General features: G+C 56.7%; 1 protein-coding gene across 1 annotated transcript; it reads right to left on the reverse strand.

Annotated features, from left to right (window-relative positions):
• Window positions 1-745: 745 nt before the first annotated feature.
• Window positions 746-11798, reverse strand: WNT2B (Wnt family member 2B; the record flags this gene model as incomplete). Its single annotated transcript, XM_079546347.1, has 5 exons — window positions 746-975; window positions 1427-1691; window positions 2619-2896; window positions 4262-4482; window positions 11635-11798. The coding sequence occupies 5 exons, from the start codon at window positions 11796-11798 to the stop codon at window positions 746-748; spliced, it is 1158 nt and encodes a 385-aa protein (XP_079402473.1).
• Between the last annotated feature and the right edge of the window lie 240 nt (window positions 11799-12038).

Below are 12038 nucleotides of genomic sequence, written 5' to 3' on the forward strand. Positions count from 1 at the left end.
CCAGTAAGTTCACAGATCTCGTTTGCTTTCTCTAACGCTTTGTCTGCAAACTTCTACGGCCTTCTTCTGTAGCCTTTGTCTTTTTGCAGTCGTTCAGGCTTCAGCTGACAGTTCACAACTCCGCTTGTCATCTTCGCTGGGACACAGGAAGAAGACTCTGCAGAAGTTGCTCAGCGAGTGTCAGTAGTGCAGTGGGGACAGCGTGCCAGGGCTGCTCGAGGGAAGCACGGAGATACGGAGCTTTCTGAAGACTTTGCAACACCCTTCCTCTGGCCTTGCAGAAAGGTAAAAGCAAGAATGCTGTCTGCGAGAGTTTATTATTCAGAAACAGTCGGTTTTTTGGGTTGTTTTTTTTTTTTTTTTTTTTGCTGGTGAAACTTCAATGTAAAGTTGGGAAGAGGCAGCGTTGCTCCATCACTGCATCCCAATGGTCAGTCCTCTCAGTCTGTGTCAGTTGCACTGTCCCTCCGCGAAGGGAACGACGGCAGCGGAAGTTTCACAGTTGAAGCGAGGTTGGCTGCCTCCTGGGAACGGGGTTCTGTTTTGCTGAGCAAATAGAAGGGTCCACAGCACCTCCTGGGAAATGTAGTCCTTTCGTAGTGCTTTGCAGAGTTAATTAATTAAATAAAAGCCATGCAGTCAAACTACAGCTCCCAGAAAGCGGCGGCCCACAGGGCACAGGTGTTTAAAACTGGAAAAGGTTCGGGGGGGGGGTTTTTACAGCCAGGTTCTGCCACTCGTCCCCTCAGGTCTGGTCCAACCACTCGGCCCTTTTGGGCGCTTTACACGTGTGCACATCCACAGTGTCCTCGCACTCCTTGCAGCGCACAGCGCAGCACCAGTGGAACTTGCACTCGCACTTGGTGACGCGGGTGACACGGGTGGTGTCGTAGCCCCTCCCGCAGCACATCACCTCGCAGCCATCGGTGCCACGGGAGATCTTGTTGCACACGCGCCCTGCGGTGCCCAGTGAGCCTGGAGGGGAGGAAACAACTGGGTCAGGATGATCCCCCCCCTACACCGTGCTCCCTGCGGCCCCCCCACCCGTGTGTCCACCACCTGGAGCCTCAGGCGGGGCTGTTTTATCATTGTTTCTGATGCGGTGTGCCCAGATGTGCTGTTACGACACGAGGGCTGTGAGCAGGCTGCTCTGCACGTGCTTACTCTGCTTTGTTGCAGGTGAGCCTTGCAACAGCAGGAGTCTCCGTGCTGCCCTCAGTGCCTGGCCTCAACTGAGGAAGCAGTGATCCCTCTGGACCGAGGCTGCTGGGGGCTCCTTCCCCACTCACAGAGCATCCTGGCCCCAGGGATGCTCCAAGAGTCATAGAGCTGCACCCCTGGGGGTTGCAAGCCATCGGGGGAGGAGGGGGGGGGGGGGGGGGCAGGGAGAGCTGCTGTAGGTGCCTATGGGAGATTTTGGCTGTACCTGCTGACTTGTCCATCACGCAGTAGTCGGGTGAGTTCTCAAAATACACAAGGTCTGTCTTTGTGGGCTTCCTGAAGTTCTTGTTGGCCACGGTGAAGCCGGTACCATCCTGGTTCATGATCACCTGGATGGCCCCATTGTATTTCTTCCGCAGGTAATCCCCTGTTTTCCGGAAATCCGACATAGCCAGCCAACAAGTCCTTAGCGTGCAGGAGCCACTGACCCCATGGCATTTGCACTCCAGCTTCAGGAAGCGCTTCACAGCCTGCAGGAGGGGGAGCACATCAGGACTGGGAAATGGTGGCCACAACTAGCAGGACCATCTAGATGTATTGGCTGGATGTGGCTCTGGGCAGCCTGGTCTAGCAACTGGCAACCCTGCACATAGCAGGGGGGTTGAAACGAGATGATCTTTGAGATCCTCTTCAACCCAGGCCATGCTATGATTCTATGAAAGGAGCCCCAGGGATGAGCCAGCAGTGTGCCCTCGTGGCCAAAAAGGCCAATGGCTTACTGGGGTGCATTAAAAACAGCGTGTCCAGCAGGTCAAGGGAGGTGATCCTCCCCCTCTACTCTGCCCTGGTAAGGCCTCATCTGGAGCACTGCGTCCAGTTCTGGGCTCCCCAGTACAAAACAGACAAGGATCTCTTGGAAAGAGACCAGCGGAGGGCCACGAAGATGGTGAGGGTCCTGGAGCATCTCTCCTATGAGGAAAGGCTGAGTGAACTGGGTCTGTTCAGCCTTGAGAAGAGAAGACTGAGAGGGGACCTGATCCAGGTCTATAAATATCTAAGGTGTGGGGGGCAGAATGGCGAGGCCGGACTGTTTTCAGTGGTGAGTGGAGACAGGACAAGGGGAAACGGCTGGAAACTGCAGCATAGGAAGTTCTGCACAAACATGCGCAAGAACTTCTTTACAGTGAGGGTGATGGAGCACTGGAACAGGCTGCCCAGGGAGGTGGTGGAGTCTCCTTCTCTGGAGATGTTCCAGACCTGCCTGGATGCTGACCTGTGCGACCTGCTGTAGGGAACTGCTTTGGCAGGGGGTTGGACTCGATGATCTCTGGAGGTCCCTTCCAACCCCTACAATTCTGTGATTCTGTGTTCTCCTCGGGTTTGTGGAGCTCTGGACCCTGCCCTGACCCCACAAACGCACCCCCAGCAGCCCTGGGAGGTGTCCCAGCCTCACTCACCATCCTGCCGCAGCGGTTGTTGTGCAGGTTCATCAGCGCCCGCGCGTCCTTCACTTTCTTCTCCTTGGCATCCACGAAGGCTTTGGCGAAACGGATGCCATAGTTGATGTTGTCACTGCAGCCACCCCAGTCGAACTCCCCGCGCTCATCCTTGGCACGACCGCGCTTCAGCGGGTCACAGCCGCAGGCCTTCAGCTCCCCTTGGCTGCAGGCACGTGTGATGGCATAAACCACCCCTGCCGAGGAGATGGCGTAGACAAAGGCGGCCTCCCTGCTGCCTGCGGGCACAGAGCACGTGGTGAGGAATGGGCTGGGAGGGGGCGCAGAGCTGCAGCTCAGCCTGGGGGTGCGGGGGGGGGGGGAGCCGGGTTTTGGGAGCTGTGCTGGCCCCCAGGCTCCCCACGCAGCCCAGCGTGCCCCCCAGCTCTCTGTATCTCTGGTTTGAGTTCGCAGCTGGTTTTATAAGGCTGTAAAAGATGCTGCAAATCAAAACCATGTTCGTCTTCTTTTGGAGAGCCTTTGAAAGCAACTTCAAAGGGAACTGAGCTCTCTCTAGGCCTGGCAGGATGGGGTATGGCGAGGAGCTTTCATCAGCCCCTGTGCTCATCGGCTGGGATGGGACGTGGGGCCGCAGTGATGCTGGGATGCAGGGGGATGCTGGGGCTGAGCGCTGTGCCCCAGTGCTTGCAGCCTCCTGTGCTCCTCCTGGGCTGCCCTGAGTCTGCCCAGCATCCACAAAGCCCATCCCACGCGTGCCCACGTGCCCTGCAGATGGGCTGCTCCTACCACTCCCAGCAGGTCTCATCATGGCTGACGTGCCCTGAGCTCCCTGCAGTACCAGGAAGGACCCCCCCATGGTGCAGCCCCAGCTTGGAGCCTGCAGCAGCGATGCCACCCGAGCCCGGCCTTGCCTCCCTTGCCATGCGAGGAACAGGGAGTTCCCACGTGAACTGCTGATTCCTGGCCAACCCTGCTCTCCAAATATTTATATATCCCATTACTGTTTACATATGAGCCTGTTCTCTGGAGGTGTCTCCTCCTTCTCCCTTCTCCCCCAGTGCTCCCCCCGCTCCATCTCCTCTGGTGCAGCTATTACAAAAGCAGTGGTGTGCGCCCATTACTGCTTGATTAATTTACAGGGAAGGCAAATCTCTCCCAAGCAGTAACCAAAGGCAGGGGGCACAGCAGCAGGGATGCTCCTAGCAGAGCAGTGGGGCACGGTGGGAGCTGGGACTCCCCCAGGGACACTGTGAGCTGGGTGCAGATCCGTCTTGGGTCCCTTTTCTCCCCACACTCGATGTTCAGCTTTCCTTCTGCCATAGTATCCAGAGCACAGCTAATCAGTTTTTGTTGGTTTTTTTTTTTCCCCATCAAAATGTAATTTTAAAGGGGAAAAGGTTGTTTTTCTCCATTTTATATTTTTCCACCAAGAATGCATGCACCTCACCTGCAGCTCTTTCTGCAAGCAAAAGCCACGCTTTCTAACTACAACAATTTCTCAGGACTCAGGGCATCTTCCCAGCTCTCTTGTTGTTGTTTTCTTGTTTATGCAGGGGAAGGATGTGAAGAACCGTTCCCTTCCTCCCCCATCCCAACTCACACCCTGCAATGGGGACACGGCATGGGCACACAGCAGCACCTACTTCGCAGCATCACCCTCCCAAAGACGGTGTGGTCCCGGTCCAGGGTGCTGCAGTTCCAGCGGTGGTGACGGAACTGATACTGGCACTCACGGATCCACTCCTTGGCTCCCTCCCCGACGGACTGCATGATGTCGGGGTACCTCTGGCACAGCTGCCTCTGCTTGTTCACCAGCCCTGGGATGTTGTCACAGATCACCCTCGCCCCCAGCGCCCCGATGTACCTGCAGGGAGAAGGGAAAGGTGTGGAGGTGCCTGGAGGTGCAGGCTTTGTGCCCCATCCCTGCTGCTGCGTGGCACAGGCGCCAATGCAGCGCTCAGGTGGAAGAAGAGATGTGAGCTTCACTTGTTGCTGCAGGCCTTGCTCGTGCTGCTAGCACCAAGCCACGTTTAAGATCATGTCCTGAAGATGGACAGCTGGGGCTGTGCTGTGCTGTGTGCACGCTGCCTGCATCTCCATGCATTGCTGGGAGCGGGCAGCAGCTCCATGCAGCAGCACGATGCACAACTGTGCTCGGTGTGCAGTGGGCAGCTTTCCTCACTCACCAGGGGGATCCTGGCTCTTCCTGCACCCAGCAGCCCTCAGGCCTGCATGGACAATGGAGACATGGTGGAATTTTCCATCCCCATCCCATGCATGCTCTGCCAGCAGCGGGCTGCTCTGTGCCGGGGAGTGATTTTTGCCACATACCACGAAGCTGTGATTCTGGCTGCAAGGGAAGAGGTTTGGGTGGGATTCAAATGTTTCAAACCCCCAGACTGGAAATAAGACCCTCCCTTTAATCACACTAAAAAGCAATAAACTTGGGCAATATGTCATTGTCTTTCTCTCTCTCTCTGGCCATGCTCTATCACTTCCATCAGCCTCAGAGATAGCTCCCAGGCTCAGGAAAGCCCAGCGAGCAAAGAAAGCAATGGGATCTTCCCCCCCCCCCCCCCCCCTTTTTTTTTTTTAAACAATATTTTGTTTAAATGCTGGCAGAAGCACGAGGTCATCTCAGGCTGGAGCTGAGGACAGCAGATGTGGCTCCCCACGGCTCTACTGCTGCACTGGGACCCACGGGCACTGTGTCCTTGTGGTGGCACAGAGCAGGAGGGCAGCAACACCCCCCAGACCCAGAGCAAAGAAAATCTCTGGGCAGGATGAACACTGCGTGCTCTCATTGTCACATGGAGCTAATTACTTCTCCTTAATGCTCCTGCTAAATGTCAGCACAGAGAAAAATGGAGAAGATGGAGCAGGGCAGGATGCCTGCCTGCAGGAGCACCGTGCTGCTGTGCCTGGCGAGAGCATTCCCAGTGCTGCTGCTGAGCTCTGGTACCCGCAGCCCTACGCTGTGATGATGCACTGCCACTGCACCTGGAACTGCCATGGCACAATGGGACAAAATCCACTCCGTGCATGGGAAAACCTCGGCAGCAGCCCGTGCCTCTGTTGCCCGGGAGCAGCTCCAGGGGGTCTGGTTGTATGAAATGGGGCGAGATGGAAAACACTGGGAAATCTCCTGCCAAGCAGAATTTTGGGAAGGGAAAAAAACAAACATTTGTTTTGGATTGGTGAAAGCATCCCTTCTGATCTTACTGCTAAAACGCTGTGATGTTTTGAAAGCACTGAAATAGGAAATAGAAGGGTGCTGTGAGAAGCTCCCAGTTGCTTTAGCAGAACAAGCTGCTCCATTTTTTAGAAATGAAGTCATGCCAGACATGGCAAATTCTGTGAAGCGCTTTGCTTCTGGGGCACCCGCGTTTATACAGCAGGAAAAACACACCACAATGTCAGAAACACCCGTGAGAGTGCAGTGCCCATCCATCCCTGGGGACAACACAGTCCTGGACCCCCAGTGCCACGGACACTGGTGATGGAGGGGTACCTGCAGCCAGGAGGGTGAGACTGCTAATTGCATGCAGGTGGGTAACGAGCTTTGCCCTGCCTGCTGAGAGCTGCAGGTGTGCCTCTGGGTCTTCTGAGCAGTGTCTGCAGAGCTCTGTGCTGCTGTGGATCCCTCTGATTCCTGTTTCCTCTTGGGGTTCAGATGGCAGCGCTGTTGGGAGATAGCTGAGCCGCACCTCCACCTTCTCCTCTTCCCACGAGGAAGACCTCACGCAGCACCAGCACAGAGCAGGGGCTTCGTGTTCTGCAGGTAAGTGCTTCCAGAGCCTGGGTGTAAGGGAGGGGAAGCAGTCCTAGCTTGCTGCTGGCTGCTCCCTGCTGCTTGGGGCCGTGTGGCCGATGCTCTTTCCCAACAGGCTGCGCGCGCCGGCTGCGCCATGCGTGGGGAACAGGAGACAACTGTCACATGTTGGCTCCCAGTTGTTTTTCTTGCTCTAAGAGTCTGCTGACTTCTCCTCTTGTAAACAAGGAGAAACCTAAATTGCTTCTAAGATAAACATGCAAATCAGAGGCAGACGCATCCATGTACTTGGCAGCATGCAGTTGTGCTAACCCCCTCCCCATGCACGCCCTGCGCTGAGCTGTGCTCCTGGGACTGCACACCCGGCTGCCCCATTGCTCCCAGCTCCTCGGGGGGCTCTTGCAGAGCCGTGTGGCTCACGTTGCATCTCTGCCCCCAGTCGAGGCTGCTCAGCAGCTCAGGGTTCTGCCCACTTCTTCTCTCCCTGTGGGTTCAGGGGGTGTCTGTGTCGCTGTGCGTTGTGCCACGCGATGTCCCCAGCAGCAGCTCTGGCTCTCGTGGTGTTCCAGAGTCCCTTTCCTGATTGCTAACTGTGCTTTTGGCAGCAGCCCCCTGCTGCTGAGCTATTTAGCAAGAAATGCAAGCTCCCACTGTGGGGAAAGCAGGGATGCACCAATACCGTTGAAGGTGCAATTCTAAATCAGATTGATAGCAGCTGAGTTCGGCGCCAGAGGTTAAAGTGGGGGTGCCCGTGTTTGGGGCTGCAGTAGAACAGAGTCGATCCCACCTGGAGCTGGGGGCAGCTCTGAGCACATCCCTGCAGCTTCTGTTCTCTTCCTTCCCACTGAGAGGATACGGAATCTGCATTTTGGTGGGAGGCTGAGAGCCCCCGGCGGCTATTGGAGACACCTCTTCCCGATAGGATCGGATCCAGCATCCCTGCCTCTTTATCTGATAAAGAGCAAATTCCAGAGGGCCTGGCAGCATCTCGCTCCTCGAGTGCTTTGCATAGTTCCTGCAGAGGCTGCTCTCCTTCCTCAGCTCTGCACGGTGCTGGGGGGACAATTTATAGCCAACGGCACCTCGCTTTGGGTTGTAAGTTGCTATCGACATTTGAGATATTATTTTATTATTATAAACCCTGAGTATTTTATTAAGCCCCACTGGGAACAGGGCCATCCTGGCCTGCTGGAATTGTTAGCGCCTCGGAGTGATTAATAGTCCTAATTTCCTCACTTAGAGCCACTGCTCTGTGTGCTGAGAGCGTTAGTCTCACTTGAATAATTTCTAATATCATAATGCTGGGTGAGGCTGCTCTGAGCGACCCGGCCAATGAGCTTGGGAGAGCAGAAGGATTTTTTCTGTTGTCTCTCTTTTTTAAGAGACACTTCCTATAGGTGAAAGTGACCCTAATGAAAAATGAACTACAAAACACAATTAGGGTTATTATAACTAAGTGGAGCGACTGAGAGAACCCATCTGTTCCCAAACGCTGCCAGGACTGCCTCGAGGGCGCAGTTTGTTCTCCATCCCTCTGATGCTGCTCTAGGACTGATGTTTTAATGAAAGGGCTCCATGGATGGCCAGGGCTGGAGCACGTGAGGACAGGGGATGTCCTGATCACTGCCCTATTGTTGCTGTGACCATGCAGAGTGCGTCGTGGGGAGCAGCATGGGATCCCTGAGCCCCCAGCACTGCCCTGCCTGCAGTGCACTGGGCTGCTGGGGTCTGACTGGCAGCAGCAGCACGCACTCCTCAATGAGTTCCGCACTGCAGAGGCTCGTGCAGCTCTCCTTCCCTTGGTTTAATTTCAGACATTCCTATTGATGCTATTTCCCCTCCCACACACCTCCATGCGATGCCTGCTCAAGTCAGCCCCTCTCTGATATCCCAGAACCACGTGTGCAAGTATCTCGACTTCTCCATCGCTCCCTGTGCACATCCACCCAAACCAGGACTCAGCATTGGCATGGGATGGAAGCAGCAGCAACCGCTGTGGTGTCCCTGTGAGCAATGCCCCAAAAGGTTGAGCAGGTGCCCAGGCCGTGCTCCTGCTCCATGATGTACCCTCACGCTGTGTTTCCCTCCTCATGAGCCTTTCCCAGTGTGTGCACAGAGCTGAAGGGTGGCAGTGGCCACCCAGTGGGATGGAGCATCCCAGTGTGCTGCAGGTCCCAGCCTGGGGACACGGCGTGCAGTCAGACCCCGCGCATTGCTTGACCCCAGCACGAGCCCACACTGCTCTGCTTTCCCCAGATTTGCTTTATCTCGTTGGGAGCCTGATGCCTCCCATCTGCTCCAGTGCCAGATGAAATCGAGTATTTGTAGTTTCCAAGGGCTGTGGTTAGCAATAAACAAGTTAGCTGACGAGGACTTGGCGCGTCGCGGCAGCGGGGGATGCGCGTGGGGCTGTGGGTACGTGTGAGGGTGGGGTGTGCACGAGGCCTGTGTACATTCGCCTTTAAGCAAACCTTCAATCCACAGCAGTGCGCTCGGCGGAGCTCTCAGTCGCGAACGAACCCGGCTTGGTTATTTACACGGCGTTTGTTTACTGCGCGGTTCGTGTTTATAAGCAACGTTGGCCCTAATCTTCCCAATCTTTACAAGGAATTTTGGAGGCCGTTCTCGGGGCTTTGCAGCACTGCTGGGCTCATGGCACCGTCCCTCCTGCGCCGCGGGCGCTGCGCTCGCCCTGCCCGGGTGCACTTGAGTGTAAACGGGATTTAGGGATTTTCCCATTGCATTCCTTTTTAATTTCTGTCTGTGTTTCAGGCGGTATTTTGTTGCTAAGTGACGTGTCATAGTTTGGGAGCTTTACAGTTTGGGTGCTGCTGCCCAGCCTGCGCCATCCCACACCCGCTGGTGGTCCTGGCAGCACCCGCTGCTCCTCCCCAGCACCCACAGCCCATCACCACGCACCCCCAGACCCCTCACCCAGAGCTCCCCGGTTCCTGGAGCTCTGCACGGCAGTGGGACCGTGCCTGACGTCACCCAAAATTAATAATTTGCAGTTGTTTAGAAGAAACATTTGGTTGATATTTCCTTTCCATGTACTCCGATCAGAAGCGGCCCAGTTTTTTCTATTAATCTACTTTAAAAGTTGACTCCGAAAATGAGAAGCATTTCCTCTATTTCCACAAGTTTATTGTGTGTGAATCCCTAGAAGAATTTGGCAATAATAATAAAAATAAGGAACGATGATGCACCACCAAATGTATTTACCGTAATATCAGTAGTGCTAGAGATGTGCTTGGAAGCCCATGGAAATCACTGCATAACTTTTTCCCAAACCACAGCTGCTTGAACCCGCTTTCAGTAAAGCTCAATCTCAGCTAAAGGCGCTGCTTCATCAGAGCTGACACGAAGAGCGGAGCAGCGTTTGTGCTGGTGAAGGTTTTTCTTAGGAATGTTCTGCTCGACGGAAGGGAAAGTGCAATCAGCAGTGAACTTCTGAGTTTAACGCATTTGGTTTAGGGTTCCTTTCATTTTTTTTTTAAGGCACGTTACATTGGACCCTGAGGCCAATTCTGCTTTGTGAGAGAGGCTGAAAGCGCCGTGCTCAGCCCCGCCGTGGCACAGCGTGTGGGGGGCACTGCCTGCTCAGCCCTGCCCGTTTCCCAGCACTTCTCCTGCTCCTCTCTGCCTCGGAGCCGAGGGCACAAAATGCTGTGAGAACGGATCCAGTGCCACCCAGAGAACGCAGCCACTGAGGCTCAGAGCATGGCTGGTTTTGCTCCCATTTGTTGGGAAAAGCATTTGGAATTCGGGCCACCACTGCGGTGCAGTCGCTTTGGGGAGAAGCGGGGCGTGAAAGTAAGGAAAACTGATGTTTTTCACGTTGTTCCTCAGGATTCTGAGTCATCGGGGGTATCTGAGTGCGTTAACAGAACTGCTCAGCTCTGGGAGATGCTGTGAGCCATAGCCTGTCCCCTTCCAGCAGCATTACCCCGTGCGCCCACCCCCGGCTCCAGCAAACCTTCCCCCCTCCCCTGCCTCCTTGGTAAGGACACGGAATTCTCCGACTTCTCTGCGATCTTGAGACTGCCTCGGCTTTTAGCATAGCAGCACCATCACCTTCCGCACAGATGTTGTCCCGTCTTCGCCTGCTGTGAGGGGTGGGGGCCGATCAGGCGGCCGGGAGCCAAGCTGTGCGCGCATCGACCTGAGCCCCACCACTGCAGGCTCGCTTCCTCGCCCGGGCTTTCAGACCTCTGTGGGCTCATCGAGCTGCAGGTCTCCTCTGGGCATTGCAGGCATTGTGTCCCCTGGGATCCTGTCCCCAGGATCACCGCTCCCTTTCCTTCTCCCCTCCCGTCCCGGAGCGCTCAGAGCCGCCGCTGTGACTCACAGCGCTGTGCCGGAGCACCAGGAGGACCGGAGCTGCGCGGTGCTCCCAGCGCTGCACAACCTCAGGAGTGCCACCCATCCCCATCAATGTCAGATGGATTAAGTTAGATTAAAGACAGCTTCAGTTTGCTAATGGTGATGGTGCGTAAATTGGGGTTCTCCGTAAGGTTAATGAGCGCTGTTACAGGCGCTGAGAACTCTTGTGCAGCAGTCAGTTTTCCTCGGGCGTTTCTGAGCTCCTGAAGCTGTGCGGGCTCACTTGAAAACTTCACCTTCCCTGTCTTCCTACCGACTCTCGTGTTGCATGCACGAATTTTAATTGTTATGAAGACAGGAGATTAATTTTGGAGAGGCCGGCTGGCTCCGCCGCAGCTCCGTGCGTTTTCTATGGCATCACCTCTGGCTGTGGCAGAGCCGTATCTTACTCAAACAGGGAGAGCGGTAATTTGGGAGCGGCTGAGAAGCCATCGCGGAGCGTGGGGGGATAACAGAGCAGTCCAGAGGCGTTTGGGAGATGGATCGCGACCCCAGAATTGCAGAGGGTTAATAGCGGGGCTCCGGCTTTGCCTGCCGCTCAGCCCCAGCCCATACCGAGGGCTCATCGTTCTCCTTCCCCGCAGAAGGCCGGGCTCAGGGCTCAGCTCCCGGCGAGTCCCGGCCCGAGCGGCCCCGGTTGTGTCCGTCCCCGATCCGTGGGAGGTGCGGAGCGGCTCTGCGAGGGGCTCCGCTCGGAGCCGGTGCGCGCCCGCAGGAACCGGCACCCGCGGGGCCGCTCTGCCCGATCGTCCGATCCCCGACCGTTCCGCAACCCAGACGCGTTCTCTCTCCCCCCCCCTCCCCCCCGCGTTCCCCAGCTGGGAATCGCCGCCGCGGAGCCGTCGAGGCGCGGGCACTCACCACCACGAGGAGTCGGCGCGGGGCGTCAGGGCGAGCAGGATGAGCACGAAGGGAAGGCAAATCCGCGGGGCCGCACCCGCCGTCCGAGGGAACGCTCCGCACTCCGCACGCCCGGGGGCCACGGCAATCCCAGGAGACGCTTCCAGGCGGTTTGGACTGAGCATATCTCTCCGGGGCGCGGTCCAGACGGAGAAATGAGCGGGGACGGGGTCCTGCCCGCGCTTCCCTCGGGCGAGGGCGGTGCGGGCGCCGAGCCGTGCCCGTCACTGCCCTCCTTCGCGGCTCCCGGCTCCGCGCGGCTGAGCGAGCCCCGGCTGGGCCCCCGCTCCCAGGCGCATGCTGCCGCGCGGGGGGCGGCGGAGAGGCTCCGGGGGTCCCGGGCGCTCAGCGTGGCCGGCGCACCC

Source organism: Tetrao urogallus, assembly GCF_951394365.1.
Source record: "Tetrao urogallus genome assembly, chromosome: 24".
Classification (NCBI taxonomy): Eukaryota; Metazoa; Chordata; class Aves; order Galliformes; family Phasianidae; genus Tetrao; species Tetrao urogallus.